Raw genomic sequence first — 18,905 nt, forward strand, 5'->3', positions numbered from 1 at the left:
CCATTCTGAAATTGTCCGTTACCTCAAATAAGGAGGACTCGGTACTGTGCTGGCCCGGATACCTGACTGGGAGACATCAAGGCATTGAGAGGTTTCAATAAAAGTCTGTTTATGTGTTTTTCAATGAGTTTGCTTTGAAGGGGGAGTAAAGAAATGGGGCGATAATTAGACAGCTCAGTGGCGGGGATCTTAAGATTTTTACAGATGGGTACAACTTGAGCTGCTTTCCATTCTGAGGGGAGTCTGCCAACCCTCAAGAAGCTATTAAGAATGGTACAGATGGGTATGGCTAACTGTGCGGATAGTCTGGAAGAGATTTTTGCGGGAATAATAGCTAAAGGGGATCCAGATTTAATTTTGGTAAGGAGAGATTTAACCTCTACCGGAGTGAGTGATGGAAAGCAGAGGAGCTGCGAGGGGTTGTTAAGGGAGGTAGGATATGCTGTAGTAAGGTGCAATGAAATTTAGTTGGATAAAGTGATTTTATAGTAGATGGTTTCGATTTTCTGGGTAAGAAAGGAAGCTATATTGTCGCAAAGCGACTGAGAGCAAGTTTCCGCAGTTTCGCAAGCCCTGGGATTGGTGTAAGACTTCAGGATCTGGTCAAGGGTCCTAGATATGTTCCCAGCTTGCACCACCTGATGAGCGATTTGTAGCTTGCGAGCGGATTTAATATTTTTATGATAGGTGGATAATGCAGCTTTAAATCGCTCTTTGTCTTGCACACTGTGTGAGTGTCGCCATTTCAGTTCCAATTTTTTACATTGGCTCTTTTCAGTTCGTAGGACAGTGGAGTACCAGCTAGTGGGAGTGTGTTTTAGTGGGTGGGTCTGAGGCTTCAGAGGGGCTACGTTGTCTATGGTGGTTAGTAAAATGGAATTGAAATGAGATAGCTGTTCCTTTACACTATAAGTGTTTGTTTTGGTGTTCCAGGAGCAAAATGGGGTCAGGAATTGGTCGGGCTTCAGTTTGTGCCAAGGTCTGTACCAGCGTGCGGTGTGATGCGGGGGTGGAGGGATTTCTAGGACTCATAAGTTGGAAATTCACCAGAGAATGGTCTGACCAAGTCAGAGGGTGCATTTCCCCACAGACGATATTCGTTGCGTTAGTTAAAATAAGATCTAAAGTGTGTTCTGCCAAATAGGTAGGGGCATTGTTAATCTTCCGGAGATCGATTGAGGCCAGGTCTTTTAGGCAAGCTGTGGAGTCAAGGTTGAGGGTATTCTCACTATGGATGTTAAAGTCCCCCAGAAGTAGGAAGTTACGGGTGGAAATGACATGTGGGGAAATTTACTCAATTAGTTTGCTAGTAAAATCTTGTAGCGGGCTTTGGGGTCTATAAACAAGAGCCCCTTTCCAGCTGTGTTGAGGGTGTAGGTCCAGTCTGAAATCTAGGCATTCTATATCGTGCATGCACATCTAATATAGATATAGATATGACTTCCTTATATATTAAGGCTATACCACCCCCTGCCCGTCCTGCCCTGTCCAGTTTTTTAATTCGATAACCGTCTGGGATAGCTTATGCAATAGAGGGGTTAGAGGAGGGTTTGATCCAAGTTTCAGTGAGAAACCCAATGTGTAGATATATTTGTAAACATGGATTTGTGTCACCAGGATGGGTCGTGTGTCGCTTTCAATGTGTGGGTTGAAAATAATTTATTATTGTGGAGGAACGTTAAAAAGCATTCGGCCTTGCTTGTATGCTTGTTCGTTTCAATTTTCCCTTCCAGACCCCTCATGTTGAAGTCTCCAGCAATGAGCACGAGGCGTGTATCATAAGCGGTCAGCAAAACTTCCAGTGTCTCTGCAAACAATTCGATACTGGATTTATATAACAATTTATTAACAACATTCTGAGAGGTAGTTGGTTCTGCCTTATTCCTTGTAATCGTATAGCTTGTATCTCTGGTGATTTAACCAATATTTCATTGGCAACGAACTTGCAGGCGTGTTTTACAAAGACCGATAATCCTCCAGACAGGCGCCCAAAGATGTTCTTTTTGGTGGCTGTTTTTAGAAGCTCATAGTAGCCTGTTATGGGAGTTGTTGTCTGTGCCCAGGTTTTCTGGAGGCAAACTATGTCTCCACTGGCTAGGTATTCCTGAACTGACTTGTTCCAAGTGATTTTCCTGATCCCAGCTATGTTCCATGATATTAATGCTACTTTATCTTGTTCTATGCTCTCTCCCCTTGGCCTGTAACATTTGGCCAAATTTGGACTGTTATTAGAGATACTGCCTTGATGGCCCATGCTCCTCGATAAGTGAAGACTTGATTTGACCCAAGTGTGCTTCCCTATGGTTGTTGCTGCATGTAACCCATATTTTACTAGGAGCTCCTGCTCTTGATTGTTCGTACTGTAATGTGTTTTTATCGTTGGTTCCCCTCAAGACCGAGTTAGCCCCTTTTTCCTTATCTATAGGCAGAAACACATGCGAATATCTCTTTGGCCGAAGGGGTTTAATATCGATGCCCCATTGGGCTAGTTGCTGCACCTCTTTTAGTACTGCTAATTGAAAGCGATGTTGCCTGAATCCTAATGAAGTTGATTCCCCATGCGTGTCGCCTTGGGGATTTAATAATCTAACCCACTCTAAGTCATCCAATTCAATCAGGACTAGGCATCCAATATGTTTGAATCGACGGAGGATGTTGACCCTATTCAAGATGTCATGAGGGCCATTTATGAAATATCTTGGAGTGAGCACGACCTCGTGGATATGAGGAGTTTTCCCTTTGGCTGATGAGGCTTCTGGGCCCTGGACTTGCTTGATTCGAGGAGTCTCTTTAGAGGCTAATGGGACTTCTAGGCCCTGTGCATTGATTTGTAAACGGGTTTGTGGGCCTGTATTTGATAGATCTATTCCTATATTTCCGTCTGGCTGTTGGTTGGTAACCCTTGCCCGCGAGCCTGGTTGACTATTCTTCGTCTGTGATTTTGTCCGAGGAGATGAACTTTTTGCCTTAAGTCCCAGATGGGTTAGTATGGTGGCCTGTATGCCTGTATCCACTTTGGGTGGGATGGTCGGCATCTCTTTTTTAGACTTAAAATCCGATTCCAAGCCATCAAGTGCCAGGGAGGCCCTGGTATTGCTATAAGATAGCAAGACCTCTGGTCCTTGGGATTTTCCTCCTTTTTCCCCCCCTTGGTTTGCCTTCTTTGCTGCTGTAAATATTGGGTAAAGTGGCCTGAATTTAGTCTTTGATTCTGTAGCAAGCAGTACCGATCCTCTTATAGCTTTCACCTTTTTTTGTTGTTTCTTCAATTTCTTCTTAGCTCTCCTCTATAGAGAGACCACTGACAAAGCTGAGTCAAGCCCTTCTTCAGAGCTTCAGCAAGGCATTGTGACCACTTCCCCATCACCAGTTCTCGTCCCTTGTTGGGGCTGGAGCTCTGGGGTTCTTGGTGCGTAATGCCCATAGAATCCAACCTTATCTTCTGGCTTGGGTAAGATGAGTCTTTTCCACCCAAGTCTGTTTGAGTAGACCTCGATGTGGTTGGGCTAACGGTTTTCCCAGCATCTTGCGAAACGTCCCACTTGCTCTTCGATGTTGTGAATATCTCTCCTAGAATCTTGGCGAGCTCTGCCCATTTATCAATTATTTCTGCACATGTACAAGTGCACTTACTTTCAGCAAGGTTGTTTAGAATAATTGCCTCCATAATCTCCATCCTAGCACTTTGGCTCACTAGGCGTTGTGCTATGGCTTGTAGATGATCTATTTGGACCTCCATTTTAGTTGACTGCCATAGCAATGCCATGGCTAATGTATTTTGTGCATTTCTTGTTGCTATCAGGTGGGGGTCTCCCATCTCCTTCTTTAATCATTCTGCCGATTGTATATCTTTTGCCTCCCCTATTTTTCCAAATAGTTTAGGTGTAAGCTCCAGTGTTCTTTCTATTTTCATCTCCAGATTTTGGAGGAATGAGGCTGTAAGATCTTCCTCCCCCATACTAGCGCTCCTCTGTATAAATACAGGGAGGCTAATCTTGGGGTGGATGTCATACTTTCTGGATTTAGTTCTTCCAGGTCAAGCTCACTTTTCCAGTGGATTTCCGCTTTGACGATGTGGGGGCCGTTTTCTGAGTGTTGAGCCTCCTTATGGATCATTAAATCTTGTATGGTCCTATTCTCTGTTGTCTCCTGGACATTCCCTTGCAAGATGGATCTGTTGGTGGACTCCGTGGGTCCTTGTGAATCCCTGGGCTTACCCTCTTCTAGTGCTTCGGATTTCCCCCACTTTCCAGGACAAGAATTCAGTCTGCACTCTTGGGTGGATTTGCTGGATATATGATTGATATCCTTGCCTGGGATTGCCCCTTGTGGGGGCTTTTTTGACTCATCCTTTACTCTCTCCTCTGGCCTGGCAGACATTGCGACTTGACTGCGTGGCATTTGAAAATATTGGGTGATAAGACTGGGTTGGGGGGGACCCCCCTCAGCATTCTCCGATTGGAGTGACTGAGTAATACTTCTTGTGATCATTGCCTGTGACACTGGAGTAGTGTTTTGTGTAACTGTGGGTGCCTCGGGACTTCGTGCACTCTTCTTTGTTGGCTCCATGTTTTATGAATGTAATTTCCTATGATGGAATATGGGAACTGATTGGGATGGACTGGATGGGTGCTTGAGATAAATAAGGCAGTGTGAGGCAACGGGCAACAGGAGAGGCGCAAACTGCATCGATCTACTTTCCATGCCGCCCTCCTGCCGCTGCCGCCACCAGCCACCTAGAGCCTCACCAGAACCTCAGAAGCTGTAGCAAGAGCCACCTTCTAGCAACAGGTCATTGGAGTGTCCGCCTAACCCTGCACTGTGGGGGCTCTAAGAGAGGCACTAAGAGAGGCACTTGCACACCAGCAATTAGTTCAGGCTTGGAGAAGTAGGAATGTAATAACATTTTCCAGGCTCACCAGAAACGACACTATGATGATGCAGCAATCCCACTAGCAACCGTCTTGCTCCACCTGCACCAGACACAGTTCTGCCGCGTCGGTCTGTATACGGGTTCCACAACATCCAAAACCAGAGAAAACTGACAAGCTCTCGAGGTGGAGCAACGTGGCACCCACCCACATCCTCTCACTCACTCCTGGCACAGTAGCAGCTGCGTCAATGGTGCCAGTGAAGGTGGGAGACCCACGCCGGGGAGGAGCACCAAAAGGCAGAAGTCACGGGGTCGAGAATGGGCACTAGACCCCTGGCACCGCTGCAGTCTGAAGCCTCACCTCAGGGTCCGGTATGGTGGCAGTGGTGTCCACAGAATCTGTAGAAGCGGTCGGCTCACACCGGACTCCAATCTGCCACCAAGCCACCAAGTCAATGCGCCACTGAGGGTGGGCGACAGAGCCGCATCAACTTCGCCTGCCTCGCAACTCAGTAACACAGCGTGTGACGTCACACGCTAAAGGCAGCCCTCCACCTCACTGACCAAGGAGAGGATGCATAGTAACAATTCAAGTCACAACAGTCCTACCTCATCACTACCATTGTGGGCATTATATACAGAGCTAGATGTAGCCAATCTTGCATACATAGACCAGTTGTACACAGTGCCCTTGTGCTTAATACAGCCAATACCTTGTGCTTTGCAGATGCCAGCAACCTCTCTGTTCACTTCTTTACTTGCTTTGTTCATTGCTGCCAGTTTCCTTTCCCCTCTCCAAACTCTCTTCAGCAGCACAAATGGCAATTACTTCTGGCCTGGGCTGCTTATCCTCCAAGTCCCATAATGTGGATAGCACAGAACGCCATCAAACAGCACCCTGACGAGACCAGTGCACTGCCACTTCATTAAATGACCAACTGAATTGTTGCTTAAAGCATTACGCTGCAGCCATCTTATTTGGTAGTCCTTTCAGGTCCAGGCTACCAACTTTTTTGTACCCAAAATGTAGTTCCCTGAATGAGAGTACATAGCACATATTAACACAGGGAACTGGCTTCTCAGAACCACCGGGTCGCACGTATCCCCGATATAATAAGACTTTCATCAACCTCGATGATTCAATCTACTCGCCCCAAGTCCAGTCCATAACCTCCTGTCGCCTTCCCAGTCCTGAACAAGTGTGCACCAAAACCTCTTGGTGGTGGACCATCCACTTTCAGACACCAGACTACACCCCAGCCTTCTCCCATCCTCATGTAACAGCACCTTTCGTAGCATGTGTACCATTCCCACATTTACACCGTTCAACATTAGCCCCTTATAATCTTTACCCCGCAAACAACCTTGGACACCTCACCGACCCTCAAAAAGAAGATTCTGAAACAATCCCTAAGCCATCTAAATTCCCAAGCAGATGCACAGTTGAATCTAGCTTTTATCCCCGTTATCCTAAGGGTGGGCAGCAGAGGCGTTCTCCTGTTGTCTGTGCTACTGCCCCTCTTGCTCACCAGCCTTTCAGTGCCAATTTGTCAAATTCCCCTCACATGCAACCCTATGCCCATAAATACCCTCTTTCCAAGGATACTACAGCAAGGTGCTCTGCTGTGGCAGCTGGAGCCAAACATCTCTTCACCATGTCCATCAAAGAACATAGGCATGCCAGTCTTCCTGCTGAATAATCCCTCCTTATCTCTGAACTTCGGTATGGTGCCACTCTTGAGAAATTAACCCTGTCTGTCTGCGTGCCAACAGGGACCCTTTGGCTAGTGTCAGACTTCCCTAAGGTCCATGCGTCCTTTGGGAGGCAGGCAGCAATTCTGTCTACCTCTGGAGCCAATCCACTGAATCCTGTCCTCTGCTGTGTTGTTGTCTAGGATGGGTAGGTGCTTCTCTCTGAATAAGAAATTTCGCTGCAGGGAAGATAACACCAGCGTGTGCAAAAGCCTAAGAACCCAGTAGTTCTTTTCCATCATGCTGTTCATCACTTGCATTACAACCTCTTTGTCTATCACAAAAGACACTTTCGGATTGTTTAGGTCCTTACCCCACAAACCCATTTCTAGGTAAGTAATGGCGTGCTTCTCGCCTTCGATGAATCAGGCCTTTTCTCAGTCCCTTCTAATGAAATCCCAAACTCCCTCTGCCATCGAAGCATATCAATATCCTCCAAGATACTGAAGCCCTTTTGAGCTACATTGCCACGGCATGCATTTCTCAAGGAACAGCTGCTAAGTCAGAATATCCCCACTCACTCTTTCTGTCACCATAATCATAAAGAGAGGTGCATTCACACCATCTATACAAGTGGAGGGGAGGTCGGGAGAGAGAGAGAGAGAGAGAGAAGGTGGAAAATCTTGTGATTAGGTGGATCATCCTTATTGGAAGAATGAGCCCTCACACACCCAAGTGGGTTGGTTGTTATGCTTCATCATTGGGTTTAGCTCCCCGTGGGATTGGAGCTGCAATGCCCCACGGGCCCCGCGAGAGAGCTCTTTGGTGGAGATCTTCTCTTTCAGCCGTAATGATGAGTGAGGGTCTGTGGAGACAGGGTAGTGTGTTTCGTGCAAAATAGTGTCTTAAAACTACACAAGGGGTACCATTGGGTTCTTTAATCTATAATCCCTTGGCAGGATGAAAAACAAGAGTGCGAAGAGTGTCAATGGGGTGTTATAATTTCACAGTATGTGATCAAAAGGTCAAAATGTTTCACGCTTGTGTGGCTCAGGAGGGATCCGTGGCGTTTCTTCAAGACCAATTTAAGTAAGTAATTCCTCCCCTACACCTGAACAGGAAGTGTAAACTTAGAAAGAATGTGATGATCCTTAGGGATACCTCAGGCACTGTGTACCTACAGGTGAAGTCCCTGGTGAGATCTCGAATTCCAACCTACACAGAATGAGAAGAAAATAGAGTATAGAAAATATAGAAAGAAGTTCACATTAATGCAGTACTTATGGCAAGTAACTTCTGGAAAACTTCCTAAAATATAAAGGTAGGTATTTACAACTATGTTTCTTATGCTTCAAATGCATCAAACGTTCTAGGAGCGCAATCGTAGCTCCTTTGTTATTGGTGAAAATAGAGCACAGAACGGATCAAGCGAGTGACATAATGGTGGTAACAGACATAATCATACCAAGACAAACAGACATATAACTTTACATTTAGATATCTCGACACTTAAATACCAATATAGTATTGTATCCCAGCTTACGGTAGGGATTGCTCTTACCATGCTGATGTACTGGTCGATGCACCTTAGATCAGGGCAGAGAACCTGTTCAAACTAAAAAATATTCTTAAAAAATAAAATTTGGTTAGGGATGGGAGCAAGCGCCGGGACAGCCTGGTGCGTGCAGCCGTAATTGAAGTACTTACATAGTCCAACGCAGAATTTCGCTCATGGCCTACCCCTCTCTGCCCGTCTGGAGGTAGTGTGCTGTGTGAGGAGTGGCTGTTTACATATGTATATTCCTAATCAGGTGTGCCTTGTACACCTGGTTATTTCCCTGTTTCTGGGTCCCGTGGTATTGAGTCAAACTGGTGCAGCCATCTTAAGCCAGTCAATGTAAGTGAGAGGCATGTATTGTTTTACAATGAAAGAATGTATTATGTTAGGAAAACCAACCAGCCCTTTCATGGTCTCTAGATTCAGTGAACTGGATTCTGCGTATTGTTTGTTTTCCCCATCTGGGCTTGTCCGAGTGACACTTCCGGGTCACTTGCGGGGTGGTCCATCGAATCACTGCCTGGTCCATTGGATGTTTTTGTCAATATTCACAAAAAGGAAGGAGTCACTTGGGGATCCCTTCCAGTTTGCAAATGCCTTTCCAATACCTTTCAGTAGTTGGTAAAACATTAATGCTTTGTGACCAGATTTTGGTCACATAACATCAATACATCCCACTGCAAATCGATATTTGGAGGGACGGCCTAAACACAACCTTTCCAAATACTGATTCTGTATGATATAACAAACCCAAATTCCAATTTGTTAACATGTTACTGAATAACAATTTGGGTTTCCTACGTACCTAAATGCCTTTTTCAGGTCGCAATCAGCCCATTTCTGTGAATTGGAACCTTTTGTGAATGCAAAAAGGCTTTGTACATAAGGCTCATTGTGAGGAGTCCAACGTGCAAAATTCCAAAATCAGTGAACACTGCCCATCTATAATCTGCAATTTTCCCTCTCATTTAAAGGCAGATGGGTTTGTTAGTGCTACCAACTACTCGCATTAAGTCAGATGACATTTAGACAGTTTTCACACATCATTTTATACTCACAACACTCCTGTGCATTTCAGTCATAGCTACCATCATAAAGAAAAGCAGTGGTCTCACAGCCGCCCACACTAAATCACAATAATTGGCTACAGGTCACTGATGCTCCATGTATTGAATGATAAAAATATTAGTATTCCAGTGCAAAACATATAACACTGAAATAACTAACATTAAATAAATTGAATAATCTTAACTCGTTCTCGCTAAAAATGTGAATATTCACTACACAAGTCCTTAGCCACAAGTGAACCTTTATCTCTTATTGATTCATTTTGACTTCTGCATCTGCATTTAATGCAAAAAACTATTTAAAAAGGTCTTGCCTAAAAGTAAAATCGGTATGTCTTGCCCACGGATACATCAATACCTATTTCAGTACAATCTACATTTGTCTCGCTACAAGGGTTACACCATTTGTTCGGTAGTCTTTAGTGGTAAATTGCTGGAAGGACATGATATTTTTATTTGGCCTAGACTTGTTTTTCAACGTATATCTAAAAAGAACACATCTGGCAATTAAATAAAAGCCCTAGGTCTGGCCTTGTCTACCATCATTTAGTCATCTCTTGTTTCGTTTTGTCATGGTTTGTGCAAACCTTTATTGTTTGGGAGCATGCCGGCCTTTTGTCAATCTAAAGAAAAAAAACATTGACCAATGACAAAAATGTTTTTGGGTCTCCAAAAAGCACTCATTACCATAGCACTGAAGGGAACTACTTTGTTTGTGGAAGTGCTTCTTTTGTGATCGGACAGCATGCCGTAACTCATAGTGAAGTCAGCCAATGCATGAAGTGGGGTCACACATAACTCCATGATGAATGCTTGAGTTGGATGGAGAAAAATGTGAATGACACAACCAGAGACAGATGGATGTAGTGTAGCTGAAAATCACTACAAGTAAAAAAGCCCACAGGTTCTGACATTGGCTGCCAGCATCAAGAAAGAAAGAAAGAAGGAAGGAAGGAAAGAAAGACAGAAAGGCCAGAAGGCACTAAAGAAAGAAGGCATGGACGGAAGGCAGAAGGCACAAAAGAAAGAAGGAAAACAGAATTGAAAGACAGAAAGCAAGAAAGAATGAAAGAAAGCAAGAAAGAAAAAAGGTAGTTAGCAAAGAAAGAATAAAAGACAAAGAAAGAATGAAAGACAAGAAGGAAGGCAAAATTAAGGAAAGAGCGAACGACAGTCAGAAAGAAAAAAATGAAAAAAACAAGAAAGCAGGAAAGATAAAGAAAAAGAAAAGGAGGAAAGGAGAAGAGAGAGAAAGGAAGAAGGAAGGAAAGAATGAAAGAGAGACAGAGAAAGAAAGAGAAGGAAAGAGAAAAAGAAAGAAAAACTCAAGAAGGAATAAAGATAGGAATTAAGGAAAGAAGGTCAAGAAGGAAGGAAGTAATGCAGGAAGAAAGGAAAGAAGAAAAGAAAGAAGCAATGAAAAAAATGCAAGAGAAAACAGCAAGAAACAAGGAAAGAAAGAAAAACAAAGGGATGGAAGAAAGAAGGAAATACATTTAAAAAACATGTTGCAAGTGCTGCAAATTAAACACAAAAAGGACTGTTTTCTTCCCGTTCAAAGTTTATTAAAGAACCATTGGTGAAACTGAGTCCAGAATAAACGTTTCTGAACAAATGTCTGCTTAGGAATTCACATGTATAATTTTGAAGCTACAGAACAGTTTACAATTGGATGCATTCTGATATGCTGTGAAGCCAGATATGCCTGGGACACCCCAAAAGGAATTTAAAAACAGCATCAGCAGGAGACCGGAACTGATAAAGCATCAAATGTGGCCTGTACTCACATCTGGTATAAAGCATCCAGCTTTCACCTCAGTATGACGGTGTCCATTTCACAATCAGTCTGGACTCTGCAATTCACTCCAACCATTCCTGAAAAGTATTTTCTGAGATTGGTGATCCAATTCTCATTGCCTAGGCCACAAGCTCATCCTTTACCTATCAAACATGTCTCATATGACGTAATTGAACCCAAGGATGTTGCATCAGAGAAAAGTCGCTGTAAAGTGCTACCAGTTGCAGCTTTTTCATGTGAATTTCTTTAATATTAATTATGCGTTTGGATGAAAGGTAAACAAGCTATTGGCATTTTGCAACATGTTAACTAAAGAAAACTATGAGCATTTACCTCCAGGCTACTTGTACTTCCACAAACCTCCTAAGGTAATGATAAACATTTTGTCCTGGTGAGGGAGCCAGGATAATGCAATTTGTACTGAACATGTAGACCTCATCATCGTGTTCTCTAATATTGTTTATGAGTTTTGTGATAATACAGCACATCTGTAAACTCCACTGGCAGCCCATTGAAAATCTTACGCAATTCACAGCTTTGTGCATTTCCCACAAGATTCTTAACAAGCAAAGGGCCCTGCGGCGGCTCCTACGCTATGCCGGAGGAGCGTCGCCTTCCCGCCAGCAGCTGCAAAAATTGAAAATAAAATTATAATAAACCAGATTTATAGTCTTGGGGGCGGGGTCATCATGGGGCCAGCCATGGAGGGGGAAGTTGTGGGCACTGTTTTCAGTGCACAACTGGGTTTGGCCGGCTGTCTCAGGACGGCCAAACCGACATGCGCACTGAAGCTATATCCAACCCGAGCTGTGTAGGCGGGTTGGAGACAGCAGGCACAGGATCCCAGTATCTCTGGGAGTGCAAATCGAGGGTGCTCAGGCCAATCCTGATGCTGCTCTCATGCAGCATGAGAGCAGCATCACAATTGGCCACAAGGGATTCTGGGAGACTGTGCTGGTGAGGAGCAAAAGAGTGGCCAAGCAACAGGTATGTTTTTTTGTGTTTTTTGTTGTCGTCATTCCCACCCCTGTGCGATCCCCCCCACCACTCAGCCCGAACACCAGTCACTACTGAAGGGGCCCCTAGCTTGGCTGCCTTGATGCAACTGTATCTGCCTACTACAACTATGCACTCAGCAGACTCAAATCTTGCCCTTGTACCTTGTATTAAAAGTGCCAGAATGGGAGTATGCTCTTTAGAGCCCTGGCTCGGGCCATATGGAATACTCTGCCACCTCAGTTAAGAAAAATTCAAAATCATTTAAGCTTAGAAAAGCAGCTAAAGACCTGACTGTTTTTACTTTAGGATTTTCTCTGTCTTCTTATGTGGTGCTTTGGCAAATCTTATGATTTTTTGTGTCGTACTAATAATTAGTGCTGGGAAGCCCCATTTCGGGGCAGCTATGCACTTTAGAAATCTTCCTAACATAACATTAAACAGGATGAATAAAAATTGATATATTTATATTACTCCGATGTATTTTAATAGTCAGTGATTGTAGCCATTTCACCTTTTTTAGATAACTTCTGCAACAGTGCACGCGTTTTCACTTATGGGAGATATTGTATATAACAAGGGTCGTGCAGCCAACCCATTGCTTACCATTTGTTGGCTTCATTATCACTCTTATTTGCTGTCGTCTAATTTGCCAGTGCAAGCAGGCTTCACTTACTCTTCTTTTGGCCGGAGCATAAACCAAGTACTGTTTATGTCAGCTTGATTGCTGTCCTTCCGCTGATTGTGTTGTAATTGAGGTACTACTTTTATGTATTTTTTCTTCCCTCTCGAACCTCTTGCCATTGATAGCTATGTTTTACTACGCCTCACGCACCTCAAAGAAGCCATTTTCACCTTTGAATGGCTGTTTATTGTGAAACAGACGTATCTACTTTAATTGTGACAACAGATGTTATCTGCTTCCAAATGTATTTTCACTAAGACATGAATATGGGCGCAATTGCTTCCTTTATGGGATAAGACTTTCTTGCCAAATGTCATATAGTTTCTCTTTGTCAAGCATGGGGAAATTAAATGATTTACTGAGAATCACAGGGGTGTTGTGCTGAGAATTGGCAAAGCCAATAGGTCTTGCCTTTAAGTCTATTGGCTCTGCCATTGCCTTTGGTTCATTCTGTACAGCATAGGAATTGCCGAATTTGGCAGAGATTTGTAGCCATGCTGTAAAGTAGTATGGCTGCAGTGGAGAATGGCTAAAAATAATATATAAAAAAAGACTATGATGCATCCAGGGCTAATGCATTTAAAAGGTAAAAAGCGCATTAGCTCTGGCTGCGACATAGCACTTTATTAGTTTTATCCACACTAGAAAGCATTCACACTGCTGTACAGCATGTGTACAAAACATTGCCAAAGCCAATAGATGTCATTGGCGATACCTATTGGTTTTCCCAATGCTTGTTTATCTACCTGGCTGATTAAGGAAACAACAACAACATCATGTGGAGAAGTGTGGCTCAATGGTTAGAGCGGCAGACCCTGTTGCAGAGATCTGGCCCGGGACCAGGGTTCAATTCCCGCCACTGGCGGGTCTTGGGACCTATTCCCTCGGACCTGACAATTCTCGCCTCGGTGCCTACTCTAATCATGGGTCCCACTCTGCAACTCTGGGCAATAGCTTGCTTAATCTCCACAACGGCCCCAACAGCGCTGGGGATTCCTGGCTTCACCTTGGGGGTGCCCAGGAGTGGACATTTCACAGGGAAAGCCAGGAAGGGTTCCACAGTGGTATGAGTACAAGCGCCAGGACGCCCCGTCGCTGGGGCAGCAGTGCGCTATACAAGTACAAAAAAAAACCAATGGTTAATAAATGTAAATAGAGATATTCGCCCGCCCTAGTGGTTACCTCTGTGGTCTTATTGAGACTATTTGTATGGGACTATGGTGCCTTTAATATGCCCCTTGCTCTCTTGTATGCATTCACGAACGGTCTATGTAAAGGAGTCATATTTACGTTTTTTTTATTCTGAGTGTTAACCTGAAGATAATTTTCACCTCGAACAAATCCAAACAACAGATTTGCAAAATCAAGAGAAAAGTTGATCACACAGTAGTACAGATTATTTTGGAATTAATATGTTTTTGGAAAAATATTTTTTGGGCTTAAGTACATTAAATTAAACAACCAAAGGCGTCTGATTTCTCAATAAAATGCACTAACTTCTAGGACCACATCTGGTTGGAGGTTAGTCTAGTGCAATTTGACATCAGAAGTCAACATCAAATGTTATGCTGTGCTTCATATGCATGTCCGTCTACTGTATTGATCAAATGAATGTTATATAGCACTTGCTTTCTGGTACGAATATTGTTTTGAGGAAAGAGATTCCGAGACAGAATTACACCCAAAACAACATATCCTTGTGTTACATGGGTATTGAAGTTTTCTTTCTTACTGTTCTCTTAATATGGAACCCTCTATCAGTGGAATTGTGATATGTCATTGACTGATCTAGAACGTGGAAATGTAACAGGGGACTTGGACGCTGCTGTGTTGGGGAGCGGTGCCTTGAGAAGGTATTTGGACAGTTTGATTATTGGGAGTCTATCGCAAATTGTGTTGGGATTATTTTATACACGAGTAGTATGGTTGCCATCTCTTCTGTCTGTCCCCTGCGAGGGAACTCGGCCAGACCAGCCCTCTTGGAGTGGCTCTGCGAAAAAGTCCAGATATGAACCCCTTGCGAGGCCATCTCAGTATTCCGTCTCGAACTGATCAGCCAGTCGACTCTTGTTTCACTGAACCCTTCACGTGGCAGCTGCATTCAGTGTGGCTTGTGTGACCTGATCCCTGTCTGTGGCAGCTGTTCCATCTATGCTCTGATGTCATGGCCATCCTTACTGTACATCAATTCTAAAATGTGACCACCTCCATTGTGCCCTAACTCTACCCACCGTCAAAGTGGACAGATTAAGAATTTGACTGCCATCTATTATATTTTCTGTCCACAGAACGACACGGCCCATGAGCCTAATCTAGGAAAATGCAAGCCATTTTACTGATTTCTCTTCCCAGAACCTTATTCAAAGAGCCCCCGACCTCACAAATTGACCTCCCTCTTCACTGTGCCATTTATTAAAGAAGGTCAAAGTCATCTTCACTGTACTATACTCCGAATGTGGCGCAAGAGTCGTCTAATTTCTTGATGGGATATCCAACACTGTGACCCAGATGTAGAATATGACAGCCCGCAGTGTGCCCGCCAACTCCTCAACCTGGACATCCTAAGACTTGCAAACCAACAACAGTAAAGCCACAACCACCACCAATATCTGGCGGCCCAAATGCTGGACGGTTTTTAATAGCAACATAAAAATCTATATACAGCTGTCAATAGGAATAGAATCTGTTCTACAAAATCTTGGAGTAAAGCAACACATCATGCTGGGGTAGGGAACATCAAGGTGCCCTGTTTCTGTGGCTTCAGACAGAGGCTCTAATACTGACTGGTGGTCCACTATGTACCGCTCCTTCTGGGCGTCTCCGAAGGGCCTTCGCCGCTCTTCTCGCTGGTTCTCGGCATATCTGGCTTTCTTCATTTTTACCACCGGTGCCCAATTCATTCTCCAGGCAGTGCTTATCCTTCAAAATATTTTCTTTCCAGATAACCACTTTCAGTTAGCCCACCTAGATCTCCTTTACAAGCAATACCACAAGACACTGCTGAAGAAAGCAACACCCCGCTGCGGAGTATCTATTTCATCACTCCACAACTCCTTCATTCATTTCTGGGGAAATTTCTCCGTAATTTTTTCTGTCATATTTTATTTTTCTCCCCCCTCTTTTGCTCATGTCATTATACTAAAATGTTCATTTGCAAAATGTACCAACACTTTTTTCATAAATTCGCACATTCTTATTTTCCTCCTGGTTCCACAATTCTGTGCATTTACTAATGTTTTTCTGTTCTACTTTCTCAATTCATTCCTTGTCCTCTTCCTCAATTCCATCCTTTAAAATCCTCCATTACCCTTCTAATTGTCTCGTGTCTTCTGTTTTTATTGCAACATTTTTCATGTCCAGCTTCTTCTGCACTTATTTCAAGTGATCTTATCACTCCCTCCACTTACTGTCATGAGGATTCCTTCATATTTCCCAGGATATCCTTCTCGAACATTTTTTCAGTTTCTTTCTTTTTTCCTACATAGCCATGATTTCTCTCTTTATCCCTTGCTAGGCCTACTCATGCACACAGCTAAATCCTCTTCCTTCGCTGCTTCTTTTTCTGACTTCACATCCTTCCACGTTTACCTGACCCGCTTTTCCTGTTGATTTTTTTTTATTTCGCACTTTATTTCATTCCTCATTCTGCTTCCTTTATGTATCACATACTCCATATTTCAAATCATCTGGGGTGGGCATGGGAGGCAAAGGCCACCATTGTCTGGGCTAGTTGGTCCAAAATATACATTGTTCATAGATGGTCCCAACTTTAACCGTTCATTTGACCACTTAGTGGCTTTTCACCCATGGCGTCTTCCCTTTCTCTCTGTGCATGAACACTGCAGCCTTTGGAGAATCTCCCACTGGAAACTGCCTCTGTCAGTCCCAGGGCCCAACATCAAAGTTCATAGCAGGATACCAAGTCTTGGCTCAGAAACTGGACTGAAGCACTGTGACCCGGATGGGCTCATCTCCTTCTTTCAGATACCCAACCATTTGGTCAAAGTCTGCATGGACAAAGTCCAGTTTCTCCAATTTGTACCCACAGTTAGCCACCCTCCCATTGCATCCTGTTGTGTGGCTGGTTTCCTGGTCCCGTTTGTGGAAAGGCACCGTGTCCCTACTGGTTTTTTCGGACCGCTCCTGAACTGTCCAATTCTCATAGCATCCCAGCTTGTCTTCCCATGGATGCAAAAGGTCAGTCGCGTTTCCTACCAGGTCCAATGCATCTTTGGTGGGCTCCAGACAGTGACTTATGTTGCTGCTGTTTTCCGAGTGGCAAGTCGTGTGGTCTGGTTCCAGATTTGCTGATTTGGGACACTGTGATGCTCTCTGAGCACCAGGCTCATCTGCCACCATGCCTTGGTGCTGTGTTTGGGGGCGGCTGGAGGAGGCGTCCAGATGCGAGCTGGAATACACTTCTTGCAGAAGGAAGTCCCAGTCTTCAGCCTCCTCTGGCATGGAGTCGTCACTGTACTCATCAGCTAATGCATTCGCTGAAGGGGACAAGCAAAACATATTGATTAGGTAACAAATTAATTTGGGAAAAGAACAAACAGTAGGCATGTTGGAGCATTTACAGCAGATGTGCCGCGCTCGCGGGTGTGCTACATGATGTGATGTTAGGTTAAAAAAACTGAGAAACTGTGCTATGCATTTCTAGAATCTGTCTGTAGTGTTCTATCTTTGACGTTTCAAGCAGAAACACCATAGACGCCAGTAGGTAATCAGGGTTCGAATCATTCTCAGATAGAACTTAATGTGCTTTCTGTTATACAAGTGAATTGCGTCACAGAAGATAATAAACAGCTGTGGAGGATTTCAGGCCCCTGCTCTCTCAGTATCACACCTTTTTACCAAATTCACACCCTACATTGACTTAAGGACCTAAAAAGGATTCAAGTGGTAGTTTAGAAAAAAAAAAAACTCACTTAACTTTTCTATAATGTAGGTCTAAGAAGATCACTAGAACACCATCTTCTATAATGTAAAATCAGAGGAAACCGAGATTTCTAACAAACATACCCATAATCAATTTTCTATGTACATGTTAATAGAGAAACATTTTTCTGTTGGTCCAGGTCCCAGAGAGGCAGACTATGAGAGAATCAATTGCCTACCACACACCCAGGAGAAAATCAAATTTCTACTAACTGATTCGCCAGAGAAGCAACTTACTATAATGCTGGTTAATAGAAAAGCACTTTTATAAGGTGCAAGTTATTAGGGAAGCACCTAGTTGAAACACAGGCTGAGGAAGAGTCACCTTTGTATCATTAAGGTCTTTGGATAAACCCCTTTCTACCAGATGGGGCAATGATAAGTACCATGAACAATATGCTCCTTTACTTGTCAACCGAGAAGACCATGCCAACTAGGAATTACTCCCAAAGGATGAGTTATCAGGAATAAACTAGTGACTTACCTGTAACAACAATTTTGAGGCTTGAAACTTTTATAGAGTCAAATGTTTTACATTATTCTGCCATCTAGTAGTTGAGTCCACAAAGGTATTTGCGATTTCATTTTAGGCATAAAACACAGGAGGGGTCAACCTGACTTCCTCTCAATATTTTTTTAATAGTGAAGCAGAGTCATTGGGCTTGTTTGGAGTGGTTTCTTCAGCTTTTGATTCAGAGGACTCCGTTCTAATTTTGCTTTTTTCACCTGATGAATGTTACCCATCCAGTATGTTTTCTTAGTTGGGGAGTCCAACGCATACACAGCTATACATTCCTGAGGCATTATAAGATTTTGCTTTTCTTGCATCAAAAAGATCTTCTTGGATGTAGTGTGCTACCTGGCACCCTAGCTGACGCATACATGCAGGGGGGCTGGGCGTGGGACCTGCGTCAATGAAAGGGCGTAGCTATCCACATGCAGCCATTCCAAAGGGAAGCTGCCATGTAAATGTGTCCTTCATCCGTGCTAGTGAGCACTCAGCACTGTAGACTGCAGCCCCTCCTGGACTGCACCATACTGGTGATGATGTCCAGGACCCTTGGCACATGAACATACCGCCTCCACAGAACGTATAGTTTCTTACCTGTCGGTGTAGTTTTGCAGCTTGAAGACTTTTCTGGATTCACTATGCTGTGCATTATTCCGCCATCTAGCGGTTGGGTCCGGAATTGTAGTATTTCTTCTCTTTTTTTGCGTGGCCTGTTGGGAGTCGACATACCACCATTTGGTGTCCTTCTGTGACGTCGACGTGCTTCCTCCGAAAGGTCCCGCCT

At 43.8% G+C, this 18,905-nt stretch overlaps 1 protein-coding gene across 2 annotated transcripts in view; it reads right to left on the reverse strand.

Annotated features, from left to right (window-relative positions):
• Nucleotides 1-15,279: 15,279 nt before the first annotated feature.
• LOC146809599 (uncharacterized) overlaps nt 15,280-18,905 on the reverse strand; it is a 253,425-nt gene continuing 249,799 nt past the window's right edge. For both annotated transcript variants that reach the window (XM_085616439.1, XM_085616438.1), the window contains exon 24: nt 15,280-17,165. In XM_085616439.1, the coding sequence (XP_085472565.1) occupies nt 16,600-17,165 (566 nt within the window). In that variant the 3' untranslated portion in view covers nt 15,280-16,599. The remainder of the gene's footprint in view (nt 17,166-18,905) is intronic.

The sequence above is a fragment of the Triturus cristatus genome, chromosome 7 (genome assembly GCF_964204655.1).
Source record: "Triturus cristatus chromosome 7, aTriCri1.1, whole genome shotgun sequence".
Classification (NCBI taxonomy): Eukaryota; Metazoa; Chordata; class Amphibia; order Caudata; family Salamandridae; genus Triturus; species Triturus cristatus.